General features: G+C 47.3%; 9 protein-coding genes across 9 annotated transcripts; 2 read left to right on the top strand and 7 right to left on the bottom strand.

The window, feature by feature from the left end:
- Positions 1–871: 871 nt before the first annotated feature.
- BJ212DRAFT_1295193 (nucleoporin) lies at positions 872–5926 on the top strand (the record flags this gene model as incomplete). The annotated part of the gene is made up of 20 exons (XM_041332296.1): positions 872–1079; positions 1133–1243; positions 1290–1386; positions 1437–1852; positions 1904–2876; positions 2924–3114; positions 3162–3267; positions 3319–3490; positions 3538–3647; positions 3699–3831; positions 3882–3956; positions 4010–4086; positions 4138–4223; positions 4270–4601; positions 4662–4801; positions 4855–5104; positions 5157–5277; positions 5334–5438; positions 5474–5634; positions 5690–5926. The coding sequence occupies 20 exons, from the start codon at positions 872–874 to the stop codon at positions 5924–5926; spliced, it is 4101 nt and encodes a 1366-aa protein (XP_041199111.1).
- Positions 5927–5994: 68 nt separating this feature from the next.
- BJ212DRAFT_1259985 (uncharacterized protein) lies at positions 5995–6979 on the bottom strand (the record flags this gene model as incomplete). The annotated part of the gene is made up of 4 exons (XM_041330073.1): positions 5995–6082; positions 6126–6597; positions 6645–6777; positions 6845–6979. The coding sequence occupies 4 exons, from the start codon at positions 6977–6979 to the stop codon at positions 5995–5997; spliced, it is 828 nt and encodes a 275-aa protein (XP_041199110.1).
- Positions 6980–8965: 1986 nt separating this feature from the next.
- BJ212DRAFT_1443887 (uncharacterized protein) lies at positions 8966–9780 on the top strand (the record flags this gene model as incomplete). The annotated part of the gene is made up of 5 exons (XM_041337890.1): positions 8966–9063; positions 9117–9238; positions 9295–9390; positions 9447–9601; positions 9655–9780. 5 exons carry the CDS (start codon positions 8966–8968, stop codon positions 9778–9780), a joined length of 597 nt encoding a protein of 198 aa, XP_041199109.1.
- A 141-nt stretch (positions 9781–9921) lies between these two features.
- Positions 9922–11798, bottom strand: BJ212DRAFT_1316545 (uncharacterized protein). The gene is made up of 2 exons (XM_041334211.1): positions 11647–11798; positions 9922–11575 (listed from the first exon to the last, which is right to left on the bottom strand). Exon 2 carries the CDS (start codon positions 11466–11468, stop codon positions 9984–9986), a length of 1485 nt encoding a protein of 494 aa, XP_041199108.1. The 5' UTR covers positions 11469–11575; positions 11647–11798; the 3' UTR covers positions 9922–9983.
- Positions 11799–13017: 1219 nt separating this feature from the next.
- Positions 13018–14323, bottom strand: BJ212DRAFT_1259255 (uncharacterized protein; the record flags this gene model as incomplete). The annotated part of the gene is made up of 2 exons (XM_041330005.1): positions 13018–13847; positions 13903–14323. 2 exons carry the CDS (start codon positions 14321–14323, stop codon positions 13018–13020), a joined length of 1251 nt encoding a protein of 416 aa, XP_041199107.1.
- A 726-nt stretch (positions 14324–15049) lies between these two features.
- On the bottom strand, positions 15050–17881 carry BJ212DRAFT_1443884 (10 TM acyl transferase domain found in Cas1p-domain-containing protein; the record flags this gene model as incomplete). The annotated part of the gene is made up of 6 exons (XM_041337889.1): positions 15050–16150; positions 16214–16371; positions 16420–16680; positions 16728–17570; positions 17629–17712; positions 17770–17881. The coding sequence occupies 6 exons, from the start codon at positions 17879–17881 to the stop codon at positions 15050–15052; spliced, it is 2559 nt and encodes an 852-aa protein (XP_041199106.1).
- Positions 17882–18411: 530 nt separating this feature from the next.
- BJ212DRAFT_1259879 (uncharacterized protein) lies at positions 18412–19961 on the bottom strand (the record flags this gene model as incomplete). Its single annotated transcript, XM_041330062.1, has 11 exons — positions 18412–18497; positions 18547–18731; positions 18823–18896; positions 18946–19002; positions 19057–19135; positions 19183–19244; positions 19291–19372; positions 19423–19522; positions 19580–19694; positions 19744–19832; positions 19880–19961. The coding sequence occupies 11 exons, from the start codon at positions 19959–19961 to the stop codon at positions 18412–18414; spliced, it is 1011 nt and encodes a 336-aa protein (XP_041199105.1).
- Positions 19962–20686: 725 nt separating this feature from the next.
- Positions 20687–22856, bottom strand: BJ212DRAFT_1316517 (NTF2-like protein). Its single transcript, XM_041334210.1, has 13 exons — positions 22622–22856; positions 22283–22557; positions 21901–22225; positions 21824–21848; positions 21742–21758; positions 21612–21689; positions 21547–21561; positions 21453–21495; positions 21349–21401; positions 21287–21297; positions 21145–21234; positions 21080–21085; positions 20687–21026 (listed from the first exon to the last, which is right to left on the bottom strand). Exons 1-13 carry the CDS (start codon positions 22721–22723, stop codon positions 20861–20863), a joined length of 1206 nt encoding a protein of 401 aa, XP_041199104.1. The 5' UTR covers positions 22724–22856; the 3' UTR covers positions 20687–20860.
- On the bottom strand, positions 22834–26404 carry BJ212DRAFT_1316503 (DIL domain-containing protein). Its single transcript, XM_041334209.1, has 11 exons — positions 25789–26404; positions 25350–25738; positions 25074–25292; positions 24874–25024; positions 24602–24818; positions 24313–24569; positions 24217–24262; positions 24040–24163; positions 23910–23984; positions 23718–23858; positions 22834–23667 (listed from the first exon to the last, which is right to left on the bottom strand). Exons 1-11 carry the CDS (start codon positions 26159–26161, stop codon positions 23032–23034), a joined length of 2628 nt encoding a protein of 875 aa, XP_041199103.1. The 5' UTR covers positions 26162–26404; the 3' UTR covers positions 22834–23031.
- Positions 26405–26451: the final 47 nt, after the last annotated feature.

Raw genomic sequence — 26451 nt, 5'->3', positions numbered from 1 at the left:
CGGACGGGAAAATGACAAAGTGATGCGACAGTACAATTATACATAGTACAAGATGTATCGGAATGAGGCTGTTGTTATCTTATAAGCGGAAGCCTTGCCGGCTCCATTTCCGGCGTCCGAGGTGGTCACGGCAACCCCAGTCTGTTCACCGCCTGTTTCGTTCAGCTCTAATAGATTCTGAATTTTGCCCAGTGACTACGTGTGAATGAATACTGATGGCCCTTCACTGCAACTAATTACAGCCCATCATCGCCTCTGACAGTGATTGTCCCTATACCGTCTTAACTTCGTAGTGCATCAGATGTCCAGCTTTATTGCACAGCTACTGGATCACCCAGGACCATACTTATATGCTGAAGGTACTATCCCTAAGGATTGCGGTTTTAAAGATCTAGCATTTGCAGTGCAGCAAACAGGCAAGGTACCGGGATGTGATTGCAGTCTTTCCTACACACGCTAATTGAAGGATGGTGTGATGGCGCGATAGGGAAAGGCTATTGCGAACATCCAATGGCACATGATCAGGTGGTCTGGCTTGGGTGCAATTATTACCGCCTGACAACCTGCCTATGGGAGACTCAGGCTATCGCCCCGCAAAATCAATCACTTGATCGTTAGACTGACTATAATTTCAACGACATACAACAACATACGACATATTATCCTAGACTCCAGTAGGCAGCTGATGACGGATTAATGGACAGAAAATCCATCGACCAATGATGGTGTGCAAGAACTAAAGTGAAACGAGACCTCCTCAGTGAGCCTATTATCTGCAAATAAGGCAAGATGGCACGTGCTTTGTGAGATTTGTTTCCTTGACGCGTTTCTCGGACTTGTTGAACTGCTCATTGCATGGAACATCACCGCAATGGCTGCACTACCCCCCTTCTCTACTTCGTATCGACAGCAGCAAAGTATAGGCACACCCCCATCAGTATTTCGTCAGAACCAAAACCAAGCAAGGCCGACTTCTGCCCTTGACCTTCCAGGTCTTCAAAGTGCAAGTCGCGTGTTGCATGACCAGTTTATGAAGGATGCCCAAATAATACCAGATATCGGTGACATGCTTACAACCCGTAAGTTGGGAACCCTCTGGCACATCCACATCATCTCTAACTTCCTTTGCCAGCTGGTGGGCAGTCGTCAGCACTCTACAGTGTCTTTCCCGATGATTACCGGGCACCATTTCAGAAGAGGAAACTTGTAGGCATTCCTGAAGCACTGTTTCAGTATTATAACAGTGAGTCTAACAAATTCGGCTCTGATACTAGCCTAAAGCTTTATAGCTACCAACGTTACTTCACACATGGGTCTAATACCCGAAATTGAGCGTGTATGGATATCAATCGATCATAAGTTATTTCTTTGGGATTATATCGAGGGGTATGTGTGCCCTCTATGCTTCTTTCCAAACTGATACAACCCTTCCAAAGTCAAGACATAAGCTCCTTTGTCGACCAACCGGATGTCATCACGCATGTTGCTGTCGTAAAACCAAGAGTTGGTGTCTTCGTCGACGAAATCACGTCCGTCATGGTCATTTGCACCCCTATATCCGTTCTTTTGATTGGGTTGTCGATGTCCACCGTCCTTGGTACCAATAATCGCTCCCGCAAAGAAATCAAAATGTATGCGACAGACATGACAGTTTCGACTGACATCGAAATGACCTCAGTTGTGGGGATGTCTGACGGGCGCATTTTTATGTGTGGTTGTCAAGATGGCTGTTTATACGAACTGCACTATCAACAGAGCGAATCTTGGTTTTCGAAACGGGTGCATATAGTCAACCACTCTGTTGGAAGTGTGCAGAGTCTGTTCCCGAGGTTCACCTCACCAAAGTCAGAAGGTCTGTGGTTTTTTTGGCCCTTGACTTGCGATGAATGACTCTTGCACCCAGACCGTATTGTTGCTGTGGTCTCGGATCTAAAACGCAATTGCTTCTATACCCTGTCCGCCAGGAACTCGATAACTATCTACCAGGCAAGCAGCGAGAAGGCTGTGCACCATGTGCAAACTATGTCGAACCTTTACAAGTCTGCGCAAGAGAAGGCACCTGGTTCTCCTGCTCTTACCCCTTCAAACTTCCAGATCGTGGCTCTACATGTCCTGGACCTTGGTGAATCGCGGACAGGGGTTCAATTGATTGCCATCACCATGAACGGTGTACGCTTATACTTCTCTCCATCAACTTCGGCATATAGTTTTTCGTATGCGTCGACCCCGAGCGCTGCGGGCAGTGTGCGACCCCTGCAACTCATTCATGTACGACTTCCACCTCCAAATCTATTGCATCCAGACGAACAATCTAGTCACCATCGTCCTGCTTACAATGGCTCCACCCGAAACTCACCTCCACAACCTCCATCCCGTCCCTTCATTGTATCAGGACTTGAAAATTCGTGTTATTTGGACGGACTTATGGTCTCAGCTCAGCCTGGTGATACAGATGGGACAGACTTTTTGCTTTGCACTGCTCCTGATCTCACTCGAATTGGCTCGCTCGGGCAACTAAATCCGCCATCGCAACAACAACCATCTCAGCAACCAATGTACGGTCCCTCATCATATGGAGCTGGGGCAAATCAACGTCCTCCTTTAACTGAATATGCCACCTTGCTGGCCATCCCTGGTCGGACATGGTCAATGGCGACAGTTCCCCGAGAATCGACCCCTGCGTCAGTTGCTCCTTCACCTCCGGTCACAAATGAACTTGCAACACAATTCTCCGAGCCTTCACGACAGTTCATGATCCTCACGAATGTTGGTCTCACATTTTTGATCAAAAGGCGAGCTTTGGACTATCTCAAAGCGGTCATAGAGGAAGTCCAGACTGAGGGAGTGGTGCAGCCAATAATCGAGTTCAGAGACAGGTAGGTTTATTTGTTAGTACATCACTCAAAAACTCACTTCTATCTAGTTTTGGAAGAGACCAGACATGTGCCATGTTGCTTGGTCTTGCAAGCGGGAATACCTTCCTGGATGCCGGAGAGCCATCAACAAGTGGCACGCTCTGCACAATTAGTCCCGATATTGCCAACGTTGCTAAGCAGGCGTTTTACGATTTTGGCGAGCGACCAATCTGGACAGAACGAGTGACTTATGGTACAAGTGAGCAGGGTATTCTCTAATCAGACTCGAACTCACACACCTTTCAGGTGACAGTTCTGGTAGTGCCATCTTTAGTGGTCGAAGGGAGGGCTTTGCTATGTACTTTGCACGGCTAGTACGGTCACTGTGGAAAGACAAGTTAACAAAGCCAGGGTAAGATCCAAAATCCTCGTGGCCGACTCTTCTCATACTGAAAACGCGCAGCCCCTCCGGCTTGCAACAGACGAACTTCGAGGATAACCTTTTGGTAACTGTGCAGAAAAACCTCTTTGCATTGAAGGAGTTTCTGGATAAAAACCCTCACCTATTTCACTCTGCACCTGGCGAGCATTCAGTATCGCGGTCATCGTCTGGCAATGAGCAAGAAGCTTGGAAGGTTATTCGTCTTCCATATCGTGATGCTCTTGCTTAATCTTTCCTTAGGCTGAGCAAAATTCTGTTTCCCAGCTCCAAGCATTGTTATCCAGGACAATCGAGGCAATGTCTTTCGTACTTCTGTTGAACGATTACAGGCTGGGGGAACTGATAGCCCAGTAAGCGTTTCTGATGAACAGTGAATGTCCTGATCTCAAGCTGATTGATAGGTGCGATCCTGACACGCAAAAGTTGATTACCTCCATGACATTCGAGGACCTTATAACCTCGCAAAATGGCGTCACTGCTGCACGTGCATTGGTTAACGTCGTAATTGACCAACAGATCGGTCAACAGATTAGCGTGCGTATCTCTCGTAAATCCGTTTCACTGCGATGACAAACTCTCCACAGGTGGACACGATCAGTGAGGTACTACAGCAACGTTGTGGCTCGTTTTGCAGCACAGACGACGTCATGTTGTACAAGGTCAGTTGTAGTTGTTGCTTCTTGCATTGATGATCCGCCTTACAGTAAATCAGGCTCGTGAAAGCGTCCGTAAGGCTATGGAGTCGCGAAACCCCTCTGAGCGGCATAATTGGCTCGGCGAGTCTCTAAGGTAAATTGAAGATGCCAAGTGGGGTCCATGATTCTAACTCTATTGCACCAGACTGTTTACCAAAGGAGCGCGGATGCTAGACTTTGACAAAATTCGTGAGGTCTGTGGTGAATACCAGCAGCTCGGTTATGCCAAAGGTTGGTACGTTTTTGTTTAGTGATGACTATATTTATACCCGCTCAGGAGCTGTGGAACTTCCATTGAGTTGCGCCCAGGCACTGGACCCTGATAATCTGGGCCTCGAATACTGGTATGCAGCATGTCCGCCGAGTGACACCCGAAAGGAGTATTGCGACAAACGACTCAAGTGTTACGACCTTGTCCTGCATTCTCTGAGCATTTTTGAAGAGCAAGCTTCACAGAGTACAAAGGGGTCGGCGTCAAACGCAGCTGACGACCCCGAAGCTATCCGCAGTCATGCCTATGACCTTGCATTCTCCAGCGAGGACGAGATGTTCCACTCTACGTTATATGACTGGTTAATTAATCGGGGTCTTGCCGACGAGCTTTTGGCGGTACGTAGTTTATCGCGCTCAACAATCTTGGCTTCGCTGATAAGTCTGGGATGATTGTAGATGCGGCCTCCATTCCTGGAAGCTCACCTCAAGCGGGAACCAATTACGGTGCCCAAGTATCAACTTTTGTGGCAATTCTACGTGAAAGATGGTCAGCCGTTGCGCGCCGCAGAGATACTTGCCGTCCTAGCAGAGTCCGAGTGAGCATTATGTCTGTCTATTCTATTCAATCGACATCTCATCAGACATGCAGTACCGACTTGCTGTTGGACAAACGCCTCGAGTACCTGACGCTGGCCGTTGCCAATGCGAAGTCTCATCCTGTGACCATCGGTGGCAGGCATGAGACTGCCATTTCTTTCCTTACCAACCTCGAAGAAAAACTGGACGTTGCTCAAGTACAGCTTGAGGTATACAATGCCCTCTTACCTCATATGAATGATCCTGGTGAAGCCGGAGAGAAAATCAAGTATCTCAGCAAGACCTTGTTGACTATGTCCGAGGTATGTCCCGATGAAAGATTTCAGTCGTTGTTTTATTTATGTACATTTTTAGCTGTATCAAGTTTATGCGGAACCATTCGATCTACCGGTCATGAAGCTCTTGATCTTACATGTTTCTGATCATCACGATGAACATGTTGTCCGTCCCATATGGGATAGGATATTTGATGACGGTGTGTAAATCAGTCGTACGAAGGGTAGGCGCCTGTCTGACTTGCGTCCCGTTAAGCAATTGAGAAGGGTGCGGATGCACAAACCAATGCTGACCACATCATCGCAAGTGTTGTCCCACTAGGGAAACGATTTTACCCCTCCGAGAGTGCCTTCCCCTTGAGTGAGTCAGGCTGCACTTATTCTAGATCTTCTCAGCTCAAGATATAAATTCAGAGTACATTGCGTCGTTGTTGGTCAAGTTCGCTCTCAAAAACAGAACACAATTACCAAACGGTTGGACTCCTCGGGTGCTTGTTCAGTGCGGTGTTCCTTACGCGGATGTATGGGATGTACTCCATGAGATGTATGAATCACAGGTAATTAGTCCCATCTGTGAACTTCGCACAAGTGAAACTAATTCTGGCAACTCAGATACCGCCTTTCAACACACAAAGTGGCGTGCAAGTCGTCTCCGCTGATATTGCGATTCTTTTAAACGACTGGCTCGAGGAGGCAAAACGCCCTCAATCCTCAGTTCCCCGAGGAGAATTTCCTGTTGGCAGAATAGATCTCGCTGTTGGGCAGTATTTGGCGGAACTAGGTGCCAATCAGGCGGAGACGAAGGCAATTTATGAAGGAATCAAACGTCAGCTAAGAAGAAACTGGTAACACATGGGATGGCTTATGTATTACTCATCATACAATCCTACTACTTTCATAACACCTATGTCGGTAAATCAATTGACTTCTAGAATGACATCTTCCGCATACAGAAGTAAACGTTCGCTGATCTTTCGTGTCAACTTGTACGCCCCATATAACGCCCTGGATGTAATGGTCAAGCAAACATACAATATGTGTAAGGAACACCTGCCTCGCAATCCCAACAACTAGTAAAGCTAAGATTATCATCGCAGCTATGTCTGTTGAATTACTCCTCCGGCTTCTATTCCCTCTGAAACGAGCTATCCAATGGACCGGCCCAAGGAAAGGCAAGGACAGCAGCATGTGAACTATAGACCCTGCACCTATCATAGGGAGGCCGATAATGAACCTGCGCACAAACCGCGTCAACAATGATGGTGAAGATGGGAGCGGGGCCGGATTAGTCCTCGTTAGTCTTGGAACATTGTCCTCCAGAGGGAAAGCGTCTTGATCTCGGAGTATTCGTAATGCTGCACGGATGAGATCGTGGCCAACTTCAACCGGTGAAATGAAGAAGTAGTAAGATGATTCGTAGGGCGAATAATCCTCGAAGGAATTCATGAAATACGTTGTAACATAGGACGAACACATGACAAGTATGGTGAACAAAAAGGAAGATATCATGCCAACTACGACTGGAAGAGCGTCAGTATCATCTCGCTATACGGAGGGTTTCACTCACTCGGGTTGGTCGCCAACCCAATTGCTTTGGTCCGAGCAAAGAGATAGCGGTAATGACACTGTGGACAGCGATAGAAAGAGTTGTTGCTGAAAGACAAGCTCCTCCACCTTTTCAGGCAAGCTATATGGACATACTAGATACTCGTTCAACGATGTCAGTGTATCGAGATTCGAAATCATTCGAGGGAACCAGTGACTGACGCTAATGGAACCCCTACACAGACAAGGTCGAATAAGCCTTCCCAATGACTCGTCTTCACCATCGAAGCAGATACGACATTGTTTCTCCTGCTCGGGCACTGGTTCTTGGTCTGTTTTGTTCTCTGGCTCTGCCATGGCATCGAGGATAGTACCAGTGAAGCATTATACTAGTTTTGTGTAAATATTATGTCAAATATGGACATTCACCGGTCAATTTCTTGCCGAGCATTCGGCATCACAATTTGGCTCGCATGTGGAAGTTGCCGAATGAAGCATAGATTTTCCTAACTGAGTTCCACATGCGCTTGTCTACTTCCGGCCACAGAAGTCGACACTCGAACACAAAATTCTTATCGTAAATGCCATTCTCTCTCTAATTACGGGGTTGAAAGACAATTATTGAAGCAGAATAGTTGAAAGTGGTGAGTTCGTGCAGAAATGTCACTCTATGTAACATGGTCCTAGCTAGCATCCCCCTCGATTTTACCCTCGCCCTTAAGTAGACATAGTAAATATTAGTTGTTCCCTTGCGCCTGAACTTGCGCTGGCTCACCTTGAAACCGGCCTATGTGACACGTTGTGACATTTGCGTGATTGCCGACTTCTGTGGGGTGCCGATTCGGAAGGGATAGTCTTCTGGCGTGAAATGTCAGAGATTAGTGTCTCCTTTAGAATGCGCATCACGATGTACACCGCGTAATCTTTAAGTTCTTATCACAACTCTATCACAACTCTAGTTTATCAATGTTGTAATCCGTGCCAAGTCAGTTCGCTTCGGTGCTTGAATTTAATTTTCGTCGTGTTTCTTTACGTCTGGACGGTGGCAGTGGAAAAGATCCCGCAGCAAACAGCCAGGCAAATATTGTTATTCGGTGACTAGGTTGCTCGGGTTGACGTACTTCCTAGTATCATTTTAATCGGCAGATGGGCGTTATGGAATGAGCCCTTCGACTCGGAGAAATAAGTGGACTCCACTGGGGACTTGAACGCCGTCCCGACATCAAGCTTCACAGGGGTTAAGGGGTGCACCGCGTTTCAAAGGCGAGGGTTTCATTGCCTCAAAGTTCACACAACACTTTCAGGCAAGTGAAATGAGCCCATACACACCTAGTATCGCGCTTATTGCAATTATACTAGGCAATTAGACATTCGGCGCTATCAAGTAAATATCACTTTGTTGGGCGACGAAGTTTGGCTGATGCGTTCTTTTTTTATTGATATCGAATCCCCCATGCTGCACGTGTGTCTTCGCCCCCCCCTTCTGGCCTGTCGAAGAATAATAGGTAACTATACCGTCGAAATCGAAACCATGGCCGTTGCTACGTAGTACGGAAAGGCCTTGGAGCTGAATACCTCTCTCGACGCTGTATCATGATGAATTTCCGATGATACCGCTTGCCTCAGCCGATTTATGTAAATCCCTGCGTCGATAATCAGGCGACCTGATCAGGGACGCTGATTTGACGCGCGCGATCACTCATCCACATCCCGCAACTACAAACGTGGATTCTTCTGATACATTGACAACACGGGCAAACCTTCCATAGTACTGAATAACCGGCATTTTTGGTGAGCGAACATTATTTGCAAGTACTGACTCGGTGGATATTTACAACCCCGTCGGTGATAACCGAGAGTCTTCTAAGATGGTAAGTAGCAACTTAAACATACTTGCAGATCTGGACAGGAATTCCTTGTTGTTCAGCCTGATGCCAGTGTCGTACTATGATACTCGGTCCCAGTCAATAGTCTACAGACGTAAGTTGTTATCTGGTACATGAAAAATCGTCACTAGGACCCTTATGTGTTTTTTTTTCCAGGTACCTCGCATTAATTTCATCTCACTTCCAGTCAGGATGAATCTTAACTCGAAATCAGATCTCCACAAGGCTAAGCTCTTCCTTCCTGCCGTAGATCGTTATTATTTTAATGGTCAGGTCGTAGCTCACATTAATGTTACGTGCCCACCTTCGGGCTTTTACATCAATCAAGGACGGGTCATGCTTGAACGCACCTTGTGTCGAGCTAACCTATTCCTTCTTGATGAAGTCTACGACATGGATCTCGATCCTTATGTCTTGAAGGATATAACGGTAGGGGCGAGTGGTCCATCTCACCAAGATGGCTGCCAAGTACCCTGTCCCATCCAGCGACAAAATACTCGCTTTATCTTGCACGAATGTTGGCGTTGGTCCTGGTGGAACCACCGCAATGCTCGCGTTCGTCATGTCGATTCTTCATGGCCTGCTCGTCTATAACACTGACATTTCAGACGCGTCTCTATCGTAGATTACAAGGGACAAGTTATACTTGATACATACGTATCACCTACGATGCAAGTCAGCGACTACAGAACTGCAACCACCGGTATAGAATCTTCTCACCTCCTTTCTCGTGAGTTCAAGGGTGCAGTGTCATTTTTCTGGTATTCACGCTACCTGTCACATTAGCCGACACGCCTGCCTTCACCCAAGTTCAACAGCATGTTGCTGACCTTATCAAGGGCAAGGTACTTGTCGGCCACAGTTTGTGGAACGATCTCTCCGGCAAGCACAGCTTTTGTTCAATACCCCCGGCCGTCACTTATTGACGTCTTCCCCAGTTCTAGGAATTCCACATCCCGCAGTAGCTACTCGAGATGTTGCTCTATATCAGCCTTTTCGAAACGCGCTTCGGTCCCCTAATCAGGTGATCGGCCTCCAGACTCTTATGTGGCATTTGATGTGCCGTCGATGTCAAGATGGCCAGCTTCACCCAGTGAGTTCCTACAATCATGACAGTCCTGTACGAAGTGACATATACCCCCGTAGGTTGAGAATGCGCGCGCTGCACTCGACTTGTATCGGACTGTTTCGTCTGAATGGGAAGGGGCAATTGCCATTGGAAATTGGCCTTCATGCCTTCCTCCTAGCACATTCTCGCGTTGCTATCTCTGAACAATTTCCATGCCGATTACTATTCGTTACACCTACATGACATTCTTCCCGCAGGAGTATTTCGTATTTAGATGCTGTTAATCCTACTATACACTCGTCTTATGTCAATTCGTTTTATGCCAGTTCGCTAGTGGGCTTTATGATCTCTATGTATGGGTGCATTGACTTCGCCTCGGAGTTCCAAATAAATCTACAACGACTGGCTAAGTTACTCGGTACGTCACTGCACAACCCTCGACTCTTCTTTGCTTCAGCTTGGAAAGCTTCCTCTTCAATGCCTGCCATTTCCAATTCTCGACTCCCCTTCCATGAAAAATCTTTCCAGTTGGCCGTCTGAGTAACCTAGTAAAAGCCCGAGGGGATGGCCCTCCCGTAATGTCCCGTTGCGTTCGCCATAATTGCTTCTGCAAGTAAAGTGTTCGCTCAGATTCGAGCATGACCGCGGCGATATCAAGACGTCCTTCTTTGATGGAGAGACTAGCGATCCGCCGCCTGACAACGCTGGATTCTGTGCGCGGGCCCCACCGCGTGCGAAAGGTTTTGAGGCACTTCATAGCGACAGTCCCGCACCGCTTGCAAGACCGGAGACTTGCAAGGGTTAAAAATAGAGTTTTTGACGATGGTCGGATCCCAGGATGAGCCGAAAGTAAATGGGAGATGACACGACGTTGGGCAAAATGTCGAGCGAGTCCTGATTTCTCAGTTACGGCCCTGATGTGTAGGTGAATGATATCCAACACTGCGTGTTGCTGTCTGCGGTTGAGTCTCCTGGGGAGCGTTTGGAAGTACAACGAAGTAGATTCGAGCGCCTTGACGCGGTTTCCCAACTGAATCATGGCCTCCGCGATGAAAAAGACGGCCCTTGGTGGCAGCTGAGAATATTCGGGCGAGGCAACAAGTGGAAACATGTTCATAAGAGAACGATAGCGGGCAACCTGCATTGGGCCAGAGACCGTGGATGGTCGCAAGACCACGTGTCTGAAGTTCGCAGACTTCCATCCAGGTTCACCTCGCTGTTGCGGAATTTTAACCCACCGTCGCAGAGCACCGCGTTTCAGAGAACCAAAAAACTCCATCCACAAAGGTAATGGTAGTCCGCCCTGATGCCCAGATCGTAAGCCCAATTCTTCTGGCCACTGCTCTCTTCTCATAATACGTTCAACACGCCCCAAAGCCTCGTCCCATCTTCCAGTCCGTACCAACCACCTGACAGTTAATTTCCACGTTTCGAGATTTGGGCGGACCGACTCGGCTTTCATGGCATTGAGAAGACGCGCCGCAGTACCAAAAGCCGCTTGTCTCAACGCAAGAGAAACCAAGAAATTGAAGGAACGAGTTGAACGAAGGAGACGCGTGTTCCGAGGGTTTGAGAAATGATAGTTGACGAGTGCAGTGAGTGATGCGTGCGAGTAATTATGCATGTCCAGAAGATTTTGATAGAACATCTCACAAGAGGTGGGAGTCGGTAGGTGAGGTATCGGCGCGGCGGTGAGGGAGTGGGTACTGACGAAGGTAGCGGGTTCAGAGGGAGGATTTGGAATATACACTGGCTCTGCACGACCTGGATCCTTCCACAAAGCCTCCCTTACAGAGATGGAATTGGGATCTATGGGTATGACATACTGACCTCGACGTGGTGTCTGAGGTTGCCGCAGGAACAATTCGTCAGAACGCGATTTTCTAGACATCCCAGCAGGCCTCTTGTCGGGCAGAAGAGAGCCATGGTATTCGGCATGTCGTGTCCAAGCACGAGCTGCAGCTGACTGCAAAATTGCAGAGAATGAAGACGTGGCGTCTGGCGGAATATATGAACATTTAAGCAGGTGGGATGCATGATGAAGCATGCATGAGCTCGCAACTACACACTGGTCAATATCGTTTCCGACTCTTACACATTTTTTCCGACTTACTTGCAAGGCAAGCTTTGGGAGACTGGCACTTGCAGTCTTCTTCTACCTTGAACAATATTTCTGATTCCGGATGCTGATCTGAGGCTTGATGGACAAGGTTCTAAACCAAATAGTAACAAATGCTCTCCCGTTACTAATAGAACCATTCGAAGTATCACTTCAAGACTTCCAAGGTCTGCACGAGTCTCGCGTTTACATTTCAAGGCCAAGGTCAGCCTGGAATGTTCGTTACTACTATTCCAGAAAAACGCTGCATTTCTGACGATTCATACTTCCGTCGCGCATGTGCATTTCATAGAAGCATCAATTCAGTGCGATCAAGTTGAAAGCTTACATCGAGCTTATATACTATTTTCACAGCAGGGTTGGTCCACTCTATCGTAGACCATGTTCCTAGAATGATGATGCAGGGCCCAAATTTACTCTGCAGGGACAGTGGGTGTCACAGTCTTGCTAGAAAAAATCCCCGCATTTCCTTGTCAAGCTTCTTATCACTTGAACCGGGGACACCCCAGAGATGACGATCAAGGAAGGAAACTGGGGCAACAGCGTGTGTCGATCGAGCCCACGCACTAGAAGACTAGCAGCAAGGTCGGTGTTCTCTCGAGCCCAACCGACATTGGTGCCATAGGTCATGAGCATCGTGTCATCAAAACGCTAACGCTGAAATTTTATTTCAGCCGGCGATCTGTTACTTCTGATCATGCAGTGCTTTCCAACTCGGAAATAGATTTCCCGCAGCGTTTAGAACGTGGTTATAAAGTCCTCGTGCAGCCGTCAAACGTCAGTGTTTTTCAAGTCCGCATGTCAAAAACACCAGTGATATCTAGAAGGGGGGTAGGCCCTAGATTCAAATGGTGCTCAAAACATGTTCAAAATGCCTAAATGAGCTTTTCAAACTCATGTTGTAACCGTTGCTTACATCTCATCACTGACAATATCTAAATACAATTGGTCTGCAGGTTTGGAAAGCATTTCTAGATTGCAAGACGACACTCCGACTTTTAAGGTTTAAATCAACATCTGCTGCGGAAAGTCATCCACTGACCGAACCGAAGTATCTAGATTCTAAACTCCAGAGATTCGGGTGTTTGGAAATCGCCGGAACTGTGAGGCGTCTCAAGGAAAAGACATGCTATGGTATGAAGAATTTGAAACAGGTATGCACTTTCCATATAGTTATACAAACTGCGAGCATAAGAATCGATCATGACTAAATACGTGACGAGCGATGAGATGTGCTGCCAGAAAAAAAACCTATGAACTATCAGTAAACTATAATCCAATGACTCCGCTCAGGATCGAACAGGAAAAATGAATTCCATTATCAGAGTTCCTCTTCCATTAGGTGTAGAACATTCCTACCCACCAGCCAGCCGACTTTGCCCACCCACTGATCTCGCACCTTTCGCATGTCCTGCCATCCCTCCGGACCTTTCGCCTCGGCAAACTCATCCAAACCCTTTTCCCAACTTCTGACGGTGTCCACTCCGAACATCCCCCCTTGTTGATTCACGACCTCATCTATCCGATCTATCCAGGCTCGCCATTCCTGAATCAGTCGGGGCAGTAACAGAGGGGCGAGAGATGATTGTGTCAGGGACGGCTGAGAAAGGATATGGTTGCTGAGGGCCGAAAGAAACAGAAAAGTCTCTGACGGATGAGACCTATCTTTATGTTGCAGCTGAAGGGCTGCAGAGAGTGACTGTGACGAAGCGCCAGAACCAACGTGCAACGGTAATGAAGGTGATGCATACGAAAAATATGGCACATATGACATGGAGGCGGACACGAACTCGTGTATAGCCGGTCGCAGACGTGATAGGATGTATGATTCTCGCATGCCACCATCAGGTGGGCTTGCTGAGCTCTGCTGGCCGAAACGTGTGAAGCCAGACGGCAGGCTGCTGACGGATGTTCTATAGTTTGTGATCCCGGATCCAAAACCAAAAGAAGTCGTCGATGATGGTCCTGGCGCAAATGAAGAATTGGAATAGGGATATGCTTCCCGAAGTTTTCGAGCTGATTGCTCCAGAGCTTGTATAGCTGTATCCAGCGTTGGACGGGGTATCAGAGGTAGTATAAGAGATTTAAGTGATGGCTGAGCACTAAGCATGGAATTAAGCAGAGGAAGTAGTGATTGTGGTGGTAAACTCGCTAATTAAAGCAGGTTAGATTCACCAGGACATGATCAGCAACTAAAACAGCATACCAAGGAGAACGCCGACGTCAACGTCATTATCTGAACCCACTGAATTGTTTTCTTTTCCGCCTTTTTCATCTTTTGAGTTGCTAGCGGAGGTGATCTTTGCTCGCTTAGGTGCCGCACGCTTAGGGCGTTCTGGCGTTGGACTTCGGTCCATAGCTACGTCCCGGGCGCCATGTCGACTGGAACTTTCTGTTTCATCGTCGAATTCATGTCTCCTTTTCTGTGAGCGATGCGCAGAAGTAGGCAGGTTCATGCTAGAGGCTAATTGCTGGAAAGCAGCAGGTTGCGTATGTCCCATGGTCATTGTAGACTGCCAACTAGCTCCGGAGTTTACTGAAAGGCCAAAACCAAAACCCAAGCAGGACGGTGGATGAGTGGCTGGGTTGTGCAAGAAATCGAGCGGGGGATGGACAAGATTTGCCATGGTTTTGTTGTTGTTGAAAGAATGGTAGAGGATACAAGTCCTTCGAGCCACAATGCAGCCACGCGCGAATGCAAGCGATCACTTTGACCAGCCCTTAACAAACTGCACGTGACATTTATATTAAAGCGCCTGCTTTTTTTTCTGGAGACTTTCTTTTGTTCTCTCCCTCCTTACAATCATTTCAATCAAGGTAAGCACTAACTTCTTGAGCCTCATCTCGTGGTGACGATACAAACGAATCGCTACTTCGAAGCTCATAGAGCTAATGAATTTTTTCGTATATACCCAAATTTCTGAGCCTTGTCTATGATGCTCAGTTTATTTGCATTGTAATGCTCACCAATCTTTTGCAGTTCACCGATCTTACAACAACGTTCGTAATTATTGATGAGCCGTGAGTATCATAACCATCCCCCTTCTCGAATGATCGAACAAAATAGAAGTCAAGCCCTGACCTTGTCTAAAGGACGAGTGTTGATGAGCATCCATGCTAATACTGACTTTACGATGTTATCCCTGCAATCATTCGATGCTGATTCTTTCTTTCAGGCCGTCAATTATTGTCCATTTCTGATACATGGCAGGCACGATCAGTAGTCGTAGACATTAATTTATTTGCAATCCAAATGATTTTGTATCACATCCACTTCGAAGATATAATGAAGTTGTTGTATCTATCGTAAGCTCCAAAAAGTTTTAGTGTTCAGTAAATAAGTATGAATCATGCTATGTCGATGTCCACAAAGAGTTAGCCAACCACATCGCTCCCATCCACATCATTAGCTTGGCTTTTACTCCGGGTCTCCAACCCGATCCTTTATACCACACCTTGTAGCCTGGGGAACGCTGTGGCGATGCGCCATCAGCTAATCTATCCACCCATCGTCTTGTGGGTCGCACGGGTGAATCGGGTTTTATGGGATGACTGTCGCCATCCTTACTCGTGTGGATGTCGGTGGTGAGGGGAACAGATTCTGCACTGGAACCTGATGATGTCGTGTGGCGGGTGACGTTGCGAGTTGAAGTGGGAAGTGAAGTTTCCTTGTTTCCGCATATCCACGTTGTAAGCTCTCCTGTGGCATGGGCAACATGATCGGAGATGTAGATGAACATAATTGTGGAGATGACGAAGTTTATTGGGCGCCAGCGTGTTCCAGGGAGAAGGACAAGAACACCCTTCGTGTCACCCGCGAGCCACAGGTGATACTGGATAATGAACGCCTCCAAAGAACATCTGCCGATAAAAGCGAAAGCCCGAGAGCTGCATGAACGAAGGGAGGAACTTGCGTTCCTGAGAATGATGAATGCTACAATGGGCAAGAATGATATATATCGATGCCATGCGTTATAGGTGAACTTGCTTTCCTGCATAAGTTCAAACGCGAAGAACCACAACAGGATAAAAATAGAAGTCCCAACAGCCGCTTTCACCGCCATGGGCCAAAGGTGATGGTCGGTGAGTCGATATGCTTGGATCTTTATTACAGCAATTGCCAGAAGCATCCCGAAATACACGACCCATAGGTCAAGAGTTACCCGGAAACTCCATTCACGGGCAGACCAATGGATGCTGAATATCCGCTCCAGGAACGTGAATACGGCATCCAGCATCCACGTCTCAGTCATGAACCATGTGAGCATGCCCATCGAGATCGCAATCTTCGATAAGAGAAATGGCATGCGATCGTTATATTGCGAGCCTATCGCCATCGTCCCGTACACGATGAGATACCACATCGATACGAGGGGAGGGAAATAGTACGAAAGGTAATTGACGTCCATGGTGTATACCAGGATTACCACTAGAAGATTTAGACGAACCAATACCTACGATCAATTCGATGTTATTGAATGGCGCCGTTACAAGGCATGCTCAGATTTGACGCTCACCTGAGCAATACGCAGGAAGCCAAAGTCGGCTTTCTTGATATAAAAGGTCGTGTGACCATAACCAGTCATGAACAAATATGCCGCGACTAGCACGCGAATAGGATTGTAAATTCCAGAAATCTTCGATGCCCCCAAGTAATGATATATAAGGATTGCGACTGGGACAAGAGTGAGAATATATGAACATTAATGTCGTGGTGACAAACCTTGCATCCAGCCCTTCCATTCATCTGTTTGATCGCGGTTTAGGAAACCCATATCTTTTTCGGCACGCCTCACCGTTGCCAGGCCCGCCGCGAGAGGACATAGCACGAGAAACCCAAAAGTCCACGGGTTGAATTGTTTTTGTTCTTTCAGCCAGAAGCCAGTTCGATCAGCGATAAACATCAGGCCTATGGAAAAACCAAAGATAACAGCTGGCCTATATTCGCCTGCGAAGGAGATACCTTTGGTCGGATTTCGAGTGTCTGAATAATGATCAGGTGTATGTTTCCCAAGAAAAAAACATGCTTACACGCAAGGTACCACACGATTGGTCCGTACACCACAACAGCTATTATGATAGCAAGTTGCAAGAACGACGGCAACGGATAAGCACGGCAACATGTCTTGTCAAAAGGGGACGTCTTTGGCCACAAATTATTGCAGCGCAAATTAAGGAGGATATTGGCATGTGCTTTCACGATGTCGTCCGAGAAATGGAGTCCATCTTGTGTGCTGGCGTCGTCAAGCATCTTATTGAAAACAAGCGGTAAAGAAACGGGTAAAGCCGTGGGAGAGCTCGAGAATATGGAATAGATAGCAGGTGGTGGTGGATTAATGCGATGGTGGAGGTCCGAGTTCATTGCATCTACATCTGAGGAGTGCATGGTTTCGGCACGTTCGGGAGAGAGTTTTGAAGATACGATATCCTCCACAGGGAGAATCACCACCTCATCTGCCGGCTTCCTCTGTGCTGCAGAGACAGATTCCAAAAGACTCTCTATATTCGCTTCCCAGGCAGGGAGGCCACCTGTAGTGGCATAACGCAAGTACCATAGGCCCGAGCCTAGGACAAGCATAGCAGGACGGTCATCGACGCCAAGAGAAGGCAGGTGACCATGAACGAGAGAAAGAGTGCTTGATGTATTCAAATACGGATCCCAGAAAAAATCCAGTGTTGTTACCGAATCTGAAGTGAACGAATAGTTCGAATGCTTGTGGTCGTCATCAGGAGGAGTGTTTGGGAGCTTCGGATCGACAATACGCATGAAATGAAAATATAACGAGCGCGTTACGGAGTCACCAACAAAAACGACGCGTTTAGAAGCAAGGCAAGGCGCGGTATCCTTTGATTGGTATGCGTGTAGCATACAACCTGATTATTGGTTCAAGGGTGAGCACGGCAATGGAAGCCTGAGCAACAGACAACATACCCTCGGGTTGCCAGTTGCGGTGGTTCTCATCCAACCAGGTGCCTCTAGTAAGCAAGGAATTGCAATGCAGTGGATCTGCTCGGCCTGCAAGCGAGCCCGTTAGGCGCAAAGCCGAAATGTGCGAGGGATGAATGCACTAACCAGAAATGATATAATGTAGTATCCCTGCCAATATGGCAAATACTCCGATAGACAATGCTAGATAGTGGTGAAATGAGGGGTTGAGCGAGAACAGTCTTTTAGACGAAGACATGAGAGGATGGTGAGAGTCTGCTGCGTGTGGCGGTACAGTGATGTTGTTATTCTTCAGCGCTTGGAGCCAAGAGTAGGATGATTAATTATACTGGCAAAGTTTTTAACCCCAACGTAAGCCTTGGGGGAGACTTCGAACAGTTTGTGATCATCACTTGTGTCGATGAATTGCAGAACGCCGCGGCAAACCCGATGCTTGACTGACTTACTCCATTTGAAACGCATTGTACGTATAGGTAGTATTAGGTATACGTTGCCCTGTTCCCCTCGCGAAATGATTGTTATTAATTGTCACATTTGTGAATACATGATACAATGTGCAATATCCAGGTGCTCATAGTCATCACTGGGGAGTGGGCCAAATTATCAGCGTAGTCTTATTGTCCATTGGTCATAAAGTGATGATGCAGTGCACGAAGTTAATGTCCTAGTATGAGATCGGAAGGTGTACATTTAAATACTCGACCCGCCAGTGGTCGTAGTAGTGCTAAAGCCTATCCAATTCAAATCACCAATTAATCGAACAATGACTTATAGTAGAAAGTACACACCTGTACCTTGACAATGATTGTTAGAAGCGGTAGGTATACATGACAGGTACCTGCAGCCCGAGCACGCTAAGGAACCATCAGCCATTATGTCTTCGTGATCACAACAAACACGAACCTGCATATGGATCTGAAGTATAGAAGTTCCGAATCAGGACAACGAAAAGGACGATTGCCAATGGTATGGCCGCCAGCCGGAAAGCCCACATGATGAGCTTATGGCGTTTCGTTGGACTGATTACGGGGTACAGGGTTGTGCCAACGAGAAGACCCATGCACAAGCCTCCCAGGTGAGCTGAAATGCTTTATGAGTTGAGTTGAGGGGCGAGGGAAACATTCACTTGCCAAAGTTATCCACATCTATCGAGAAAAAGTTAGCAATGGTATTCAAGACTAGATGAGTATACACGTACAAGGTATATACCCAAGAGCAATACCGAATAGCAGTTCCACTGTCATGATGGCGAGCTACGGAAAAACATAAGAACGAAATAAGCACGAAGCTGACAGTCATCACCTTTCTACCAGGTCGGTATTGATATTGCCAGTGAGCAAAAAGATCCACCCATGTAACCTAAGTTGCGAGGTGATCGAAAGGTAAAAGGTGTAAACAGGTTCTGAAGCTTACCGCGACTGTACCAAAGATGGCACCACTGGCGCCTAGTGAAGGTGCGCCGACCAGTGAAAAATTACCGCCCAACACGTTACTACATCATACGTCGGTGTGCATAAGAATAAAGTAAGAAGGATTTACCCAAAGATCCCAGCCGCGAAATAAGTTATAAAAAAACCAGCGGAACCCATTTCACGCTCTATCTGGAGGGGCATAAGAGCAAGTAATTGAATTAGAAAGACCACCAACTTGAGCGGATATTGTCAGCTGGGCGAGCATGTTGAGGATGATATGGATGAATCCCGCATGCAGGAACACGGCAGTGATGAATCTGAATCACGAAATTTTGACCCTGAACTACTGCGACCACAGCTTGCTTACCTGAACCACTGATTGGGCTCACCGCCATGGAAGCCACCAAAACCACATACGTCCTCGATCGAACAAAGCCGATCTGGCGGGTTTGCGGTATCATTGAGACCTAGTCGTCAAGATGGATCAGTAAGGGACGTTAGGATGTAGGACAAGCTTATCTTACAAGCCATTTGAGTGGTTAAAGGGAGTCCTTGAACAACTTTCATGCATGGTGGGAAACGAGCACCTAAATTGATCAATGCACTTTCTGACGGCCCAAGCATGGGGTTTACGACTGGCTGAGCGGGGGTCAGTAATAAATATGGTGTTCACGGACTATTCACAAACCTTGAAGGATACCGGGGTACCTTGTGCTCTGCTGTTCACCACTAGCTCATTGATGAAAACGCCAATCATGATAATTGTCAGGGCCCATACTAGGACGATAAATGCCTCGCTGATGGGATGATAGTCGTGTGCTCACCAATTACAGGATACTTTTGCCGCCCGATGCCCCGCTTCTTGTCCTCGATCCGCTGATCCATAGGGTACTTCCCCGTGTTCATCCCAAGAGCCTTCTGAAACGGAGATGCGCGGTCTCCGGCAAGCTTTGAGTTCTCATCCAATGGTTCTGCGTATTCTAGGAAGTTCAGGCTATTGTTACAATACCAAGGTCGCAAGACACACCCAAGTCCTGATAGCTGTCTGAGCGTCCCATACCTGCAGCATTATGCATCAGGTGGTCGTCTGATTGGCCGACGACAGACGATGGACGTGTTGAATAGGAGTCTTCGTCCTTATATGGGACACTCAACTCGCCGAAAACTGGTGTATGTCTTTCGGACAACGACGGTGTAGGTTGCCGACTTGGTAGGGGAGGCGACTTTGCACGTCGATAATTGAAGATGAGAGATTGCGCTTCTGTTTGACCAGCACCACGCAAGAACGATGAAGGGTCCAGTGCAGGAATGCCGCTCGTAGTCGTTGCGAAAGTCGTGGTATCGTCTTGTATTATTCCATCTAAACCGTCAAAGGGTTTTTCTCGACTGTCATCTCCAAAAGGATCCGTATGGAATTTCGATCCAGCTGGATGGTTTGTATCAAAATGTGCCATGACTTCCAGAAGCACAGCGAGAGGAAATTCAAGTGAAGGTGGTGGTATAGGAAAGAAATTATATATGTGTGTGGATTGCCAAGCTGCAAGCCATAGGTTTCAGGACACAATTCAAACCCCATCACGTCACGAACACAGCCCCACCACTAACGGCGGTCTCCGCAGTCAAATCCTGTACTGGCCAGTCGACATCAACGAGGTACAATTCACACTGCACAGTCGCTCTCGATGCCAAAATGTATTACATACTGTGAACAGTAACAGATCTGCGCGCTGAATTGAAAGATCATATTTGAATTGTATACAACTGCCTGTTGTCAAGCTTCCTCCAATGACCACCGTCAAATTACCTCAATCGATTGGAAGTCCCTTGCTTTCATGCCATCTTTTCAGGAGTGTGTTACTGGGCATACCGAAAGGGTCCAGAACTTTCTTAGCGACCTCAACCCCAGCAACAGGAAGATTAGAGGGGTCCAACAGTCCAAGCTGCACAAGAATCCCGGCCTGGTCCCAGTACCTGAAAGGGTGAGCCATATAGGCTACAAATCTGTGTCTCGAAGGAATACCCACAGATGTCTAGTATGCAGCGTTAAGGATAGCACCTTTAGACTTTAAGAGTGACTGCATCCACTCACTCAAAGAAAAGTTTATCGCCTCTAAAGGCAACTATCCCCACCATAGCGATCTCAATGTGTTTCCCTGTCGGAGCTATTCCAGGCAGAAAACTGTCGTTGGGTCGACTTCATGACACGAGGAGAAAATTCCTTTGAAACGTACTAGTCTATTTCCTAAGAAGCAAATCTAGCTCACTCATAGGACATCAGTGGATCGCAACGTACAGATGTGTGGTGGCACTTGAAAATCATCTCATCAACAATCCTATCGCAACCAACTGAACAAGATTTAGTGGGTCAAGTCTTGAACTGAGCCATATATGCCTCACCAGTCCGAGAGACAGTAATGAGCTCAAAGTCTTGCGGTGTTACCTGTCACACGTCGTAAAAGCGTAAAATGTACGGGGCAATATTACCCCTTACAGTTGTGAAATGATACTAAGAGACGAGTAAGTGAACGCTGAGTTGGAATGTTGTGGCCCACTAACCTTGTAAAATCTCGCCAGGTCATCATACCCGACGCCTCCGGTCATCGTTGCAACATGATTGACGTATGGTGTGGCAACCTGTATCAATGTATCACTACCTGCTAATTCATCATTTGGAGTGGAGATGAACCATTGTAGACATCGTCTCTGTCGATGGAATGAATTAGCTTCCCTGCTTTGAATGCGATGGTATTAATGGTATGTTGACGTACTAGGTGCATCTCTTTCAATAAATTCCTGCCCAATAAAACGTGTAAGTGACTTCTTTAGCGCCATATTGTTCATGTACATAATAAGTGTGCTTCTCCCAGAGCCTCTCGAGGTTGAAATGAGGGCCAAGATGGGCCTTCAACAATTCGAGGGTCCGAGTAAGCGATAGGCTGGAAGCCGAGCGAAGATAGGGGTCGACCGATTGTTTATCGTTAACATTCACACTGACGGGAGGTTGTATCGAGAAGGGAAACGGTGGGAATTTTGACACTAGAGGGTATGAATACACCCGCACCGGTAATCGAGAGTGAGTCGGGAGAGAATAACCAAGATTAGCCGGATCCTCGAAAAGTAACAGGGAGGCATGGAGCACTTCTTGGGAAGAAGCGAGGTGAAAAGTAACTCTTGAAATGGACGGCAGTTATAAGTTAATTTAACCCTCGAGGCAATAGTCGACTTACGGGATGTGTCTCCTCTGGCTGTCCTTCATCAAAAAACCATGGGTAACCTCAGCATCTGGGCAAAAGTGAGCGCAAGCCTTCAGATCTGCAAGCGAGAGAGCGAGTTTCGATACAAGGGTCTCCGCATCCTCTGTGGTCAAACCGTATGTCAACAGTCCCCAGTCAGCTCCCAGCGTAATGATTTTGTCATCGACGACTTTCATCGCATCCTTGAAAGAAGAATTTGGGGGAAGAGGGTACGTCAAATGTACCACATTGTATCCTTCCTGTGCGAACTGAAAAGTGATGGCACCGAATGCTTGAGACCGAGTTGGCCAAAAACAATCTCCGATAACACACCTGCTGGCACCAACTAGTCTGATCTTGGGGAAGTAGCATCAATAGAGTCGCAGGTTTCACCACGGAAGCCACGCTATTGAAGAACACTTCTATCTGCGTCATCTTGTGGTTATGGTGGGGCTTTATCAGAAGGGACGACTGTCTTCCTTCGTCTATAAAGGTCTGGTTGGGGAGACTATGCCACTATTGGGCGGGATCAAGCCCCTTGACATCGTTGACCAGACAAATGGAGATAAGTAGGTGGTTCCGAAGTTCATATTCAAATATTGGTCTCCCTTATCGTCCACTTCCATGGTCGACAGATTGTTGAAACGGTAACACAATATGGATGCGTAATATACGAAAGTCCAATACTAGTGCAATATCAAGGTAAAGCAATGTCAGATCGATGAACAGATGAGCCCGACGATTCATAAGGAAATTGGTATGACAGGGTCCCCAATGAGACTGAGACGCCCTCTACTACGGGCTGATGGTCTCTTGGTAAGTGGGGTGCCGTGCAATACGGTATGGGGAACATCAGTGTTGATGCACAAGTCATCTATGCCATCGGATAATGGTGTGGATGGGTAGGTCTCTTCGTACTCTTCTCCATGCACGGGCAGTTGGAATGTCTGCGGTTTAGTCCTGAACCTGTCGACCCACTGCAGCGTTTCGAAATCGACATTTCGTACCCTTCGACTGCGACATCTCCACTTCATTGCCCCTCCATCGAGAGTGCTTGCTTGGCTGGTGTTCCGAGCATGGCCTGCGGTTCGCGCACCTACTCGTTCACCCCATCCGTTGACCACTCGTTTTTCGGGCGTCGCAGAAAGTACACGAGGATCTGATGGAAGGAAAAGAGGCAGCATATGACGAGAATCTAGAAGCTCCCCTAGAACTTGGGGTGCTTTGGCTGGCTCCCATTCAGATTGTGAGTGCGAACGATCAAACAAGTTGTCGATGCTATGCTGGGCGGCGAATGTTTCTGAAGATGCGTTGAGGCTTGCATTAGCTTCGCTCGCCATGCTATCTTCAAGCTCACGTTCCCGCTCGCGCTCGCCCATCTGGTGGGTGTGTTAGTTTCGCTCGGCAAGATAGCAATCAGGGTAATTACCTCCTTGCGCAGGGCCTCAACACCCATCTTAACACGATGGCGTTCCCAGTCCTTTTGGAGCTGCGTCAAATACTGGATGCACTCGTCTGTCATCCTCCCCTCATTAACTTCATATTTGTAATCTCGCACAGCACGTCGCATCTGTGTTTGAACGGTAAGCATAAAACCGTGATGTCTAAAAAAATGACTTGCTTGTAATGGGTTAATGCTCTTCATTGTCTGTATGGTAGCCACCAGATTGGAAAAATCCGTAATCGATGACAGACACTGTAATCGCGTCATTGAGCGGGCGGCAGCGTAAATTCGAGTATTGATACCTCACCTGAAGCCAATTCAGTAAATCCCGTACAGGTGTAAGATGGGATGCAATTCCACGAGGTAGGCCCATATCCTCTACCCACTCTTCCAACACAACCAGATTCATGCCGATCTGTACCGCTTTAGACCTATGCTCGGTACGTGTGAGTACTAACAGACTGTCTTTGCAACAAATACATACCGGCAGAGATACTTTTTCCTGGTCAGAATTCGATTGAATATTTCACCTGACGTTGCGAGTCAATTATAAGCGAGCAAGAATGGAAACTACACTCACACGAAGTCCAGTACATCACTTGAGACCAGAATTGAATCATTAGCACAGGATTGACGTCCGATAGGGTTAAAAGTGTATGTAGTGCCGTCAAGAATGAAGTCAGATCCCGCAATCCTGTAGTTTGCAGGACGTCAGAATGCGTGTTGAACGCTGTCGAAGGTGTTTTTGCGCGCGAAAGAGTTTGTCTCAACGATGACAATCCTTTAGCTGAGACAGGCGCGGGGCCGAGTAACAAGGGAGACGGAGATGGTGGACGACTCGGTAGAAAGGAGACGGAGATGGTGGACGACTCGGTAGAAAAGGAGGCGAAGATGGTGTGCCATTCTTGGGTGTTCCATGATTTGGAGTATTTGAGGTACTCTTCTTTTTGGCGCTAAACGGTCTCAAAAATGACCACTCTGATTGGAACTGCACGGATTCAAATTCCGACGCCACGGGCGAACTGTCCAGTATCGCTGCGTCCAGTAATTGATCTATCTGACGCTCGGCGTAACGAATGATGAATACTTCAGATGACGTCAGGAATAAAAATACGACTAGAAGAAACCGAATGAAGCTCACCAAACACAGAGTTGATCACTTGCTCGAGAAGTTCGAACGAGCCTAGCATTTCACAACCCTCGTTTATAGCGTTGTCGCATTGCATGAGGTGCAACCATATGGTGGCGTTGTATAAACAAAATACAAGACAAGTGATATCTTCTGAACGGCTCTACGTGATTGGATTAGCTGTGAGAGCATAAAAGTAAAAGTATGCACACAAAGAACTTCTCTTCGATTGCATCTGTCGCTCCTAGTACAAGATCTTCAAGCCACGTTTGATCGCATGTTAAGCACGCAAAACGCGCCATAAGGTACAAAGTAATGGCAGGTTGAGAATTCCGAACAGAAGTATGGGAGGTCGTGATGACTGCATCGAAAATATGTGAAAGCTCTTGTGGTGACCATGCGAGCATAGATGTAAAGTCTAGTTTCGGAGTCTCCATAACAAGATAAGGCAACCGCAAGTGGAATTTCAAGGAGGATATGTGACTCACATACAGTTCTTCGTCAAATCGATCATCCTCGTCATCCGAAGAGAAGCCTTCATCTTCCTCATGGGAACTCCACCATTGATTCTGTAGGCCAAGCACTTTTGAGACATTCTCGCGTACGCTTTTCTGTCTTCCTTTACGTTTAAGCTGCTCGTCCAACGCTCTACGCTTCTCCTCCATCCTGCCTCCCATCCACCCTTGGCTCCGCATTGCTTCTTCGAGTAACAGCGCAATGTCATCACGCCCGGGCAGAACAGTATGAGCAGTAACTATATCGAGCGGTGTCAGCCGTCGACGTGTCTCTGCAAAAGGGGAGCATCCATGCGTCATCAAATGGGAGACAAGAGTAGGGGGACAAAGAACTGCAGCGTGATGGAGAGCAGTCCAGCCAGCTAATAACGGAAATGTCAACAACTGGGTGAGATGGAACCGATGTACTCGCCTTTATCTGCACAGGCAGCATCAGTTCCTTGTGCAATCAGCAGCCGAACACATTCTTCACGTTCGACATCTCTCTCCGATTCAGACCCGAAACCTAGGATTGCAAGACTGATCAAGCTAAGCCCGTCTTCGTCGCGTGCGCCGAGGTCGATATAAGGTTGTAATTGATGGTCAGACAAAAGATACTGGAGAAGAGATAGATCCCCGAATACGCATGCTCGCGACAGTGAATGGGATACCAGTTCAGACTTTTGGGAGGGTGCTAAGCCCGAATCGGGTGACAGCAAGTGGGATATGAGACTTGAACTCGGATACAAAGGATGAAGATCGGGCTCCGGGGAGAAATCCAGTGGTCCAAGCGATACAGGGATCATTGTTATGGCAAAACGTTTGGGTCACTGATAACAGCGGAGCAGCAATAGCCGTTGCCAGTTACCGCGTCGACGACCAGACGGGACCTATCTTCTCCTCGTGAAGACCGCGAGACAAAAAATATTCCGTGACAATCGCCTGTACACAAAATGGTCTGCAGGGCCTCGATGCTTGCGAGAATGGCGTTAAAGCTAAAATTCAAACATGCTCGTGTAGCTCACTAGTGTGAACAAAATGACTAGTTGTCCAAATTAGAATTGGACTGATTTCAAATTCACCTTCAACTTCGACC

The sequence above is a fragment of the Suillus subaureus genome (assembly GCF_016647635.1).
Source record: "Suillus subaureus strain MN1 chromosome Unknown BJ212scaffold_2, whole genome shotgun sequence".
NCBI classification, from domain to species: domain Eukaryota; kingdom Fungi; phylum Basidiomycota; class Agaricomycetes; order Boletales; family Suillaceae; genus Suillus; species Suillus subaureus.
This window is presented reverse-complemented; position numbering and strand designations above follow the sequence as displayed.

Excerpts from the sequence above, each read along its gene's own strand:
- BJ212DRAFT_1316503 (XM_041334209.1), bottom strand. The coding sequence starts at position 26,161 with ATGATCCCTGTATCGCTTGGACCACTGGATTTCTCCCCGGAGCCCGAT. Across the intron at positions 25,739-25,788 it reads TGCTGCCTGTGCAGATAAAG|CTGGCTGGACTGCTCTCCAT; the intron begins GCGAGTACATCG and ends TTCCGTTATTAG. Across the intron at positions 24,819-24,873 it reads AGTGATCAACTCTGTGTTTG|TATTCATCATTCGTTACGCC; the intron begins GTGAGCTTCATT and ends CGTCATCTGAAG.
- BJ212DRAFT_1316517 (XM_041334210.1), bottom strand. The coding sequence starts at position 22,723 with ATGACGCAGATAGAAGTGTTCTTCAATAGCGTGGCTTCCGTGGTGAAA. Across the intron at positions 22,558-22,621 it reads AGACTAGTTGGTGCCAGCAG|TTCGCACAGGAAGGATACAA; the intron begins GTGTGTTATCGG and ends ATCACTTTTCAG. Across the intron at positions 22,226-22,282 it reads AGCCAGAGGAGACACATCCC|AGTTACTTTTCACCTCGCTT; the intron begins GTAAGTCGACTA and ends GTCCATTTCAAG.
- BJ212DRAFT_1316545 (XM_041334211.1), bottom strand. The coding sequence starts at position 11,468 with ATGTCTAGAAAATCGCGTTCTGACGAATTGTTCCTGCGGCAACCTCAG.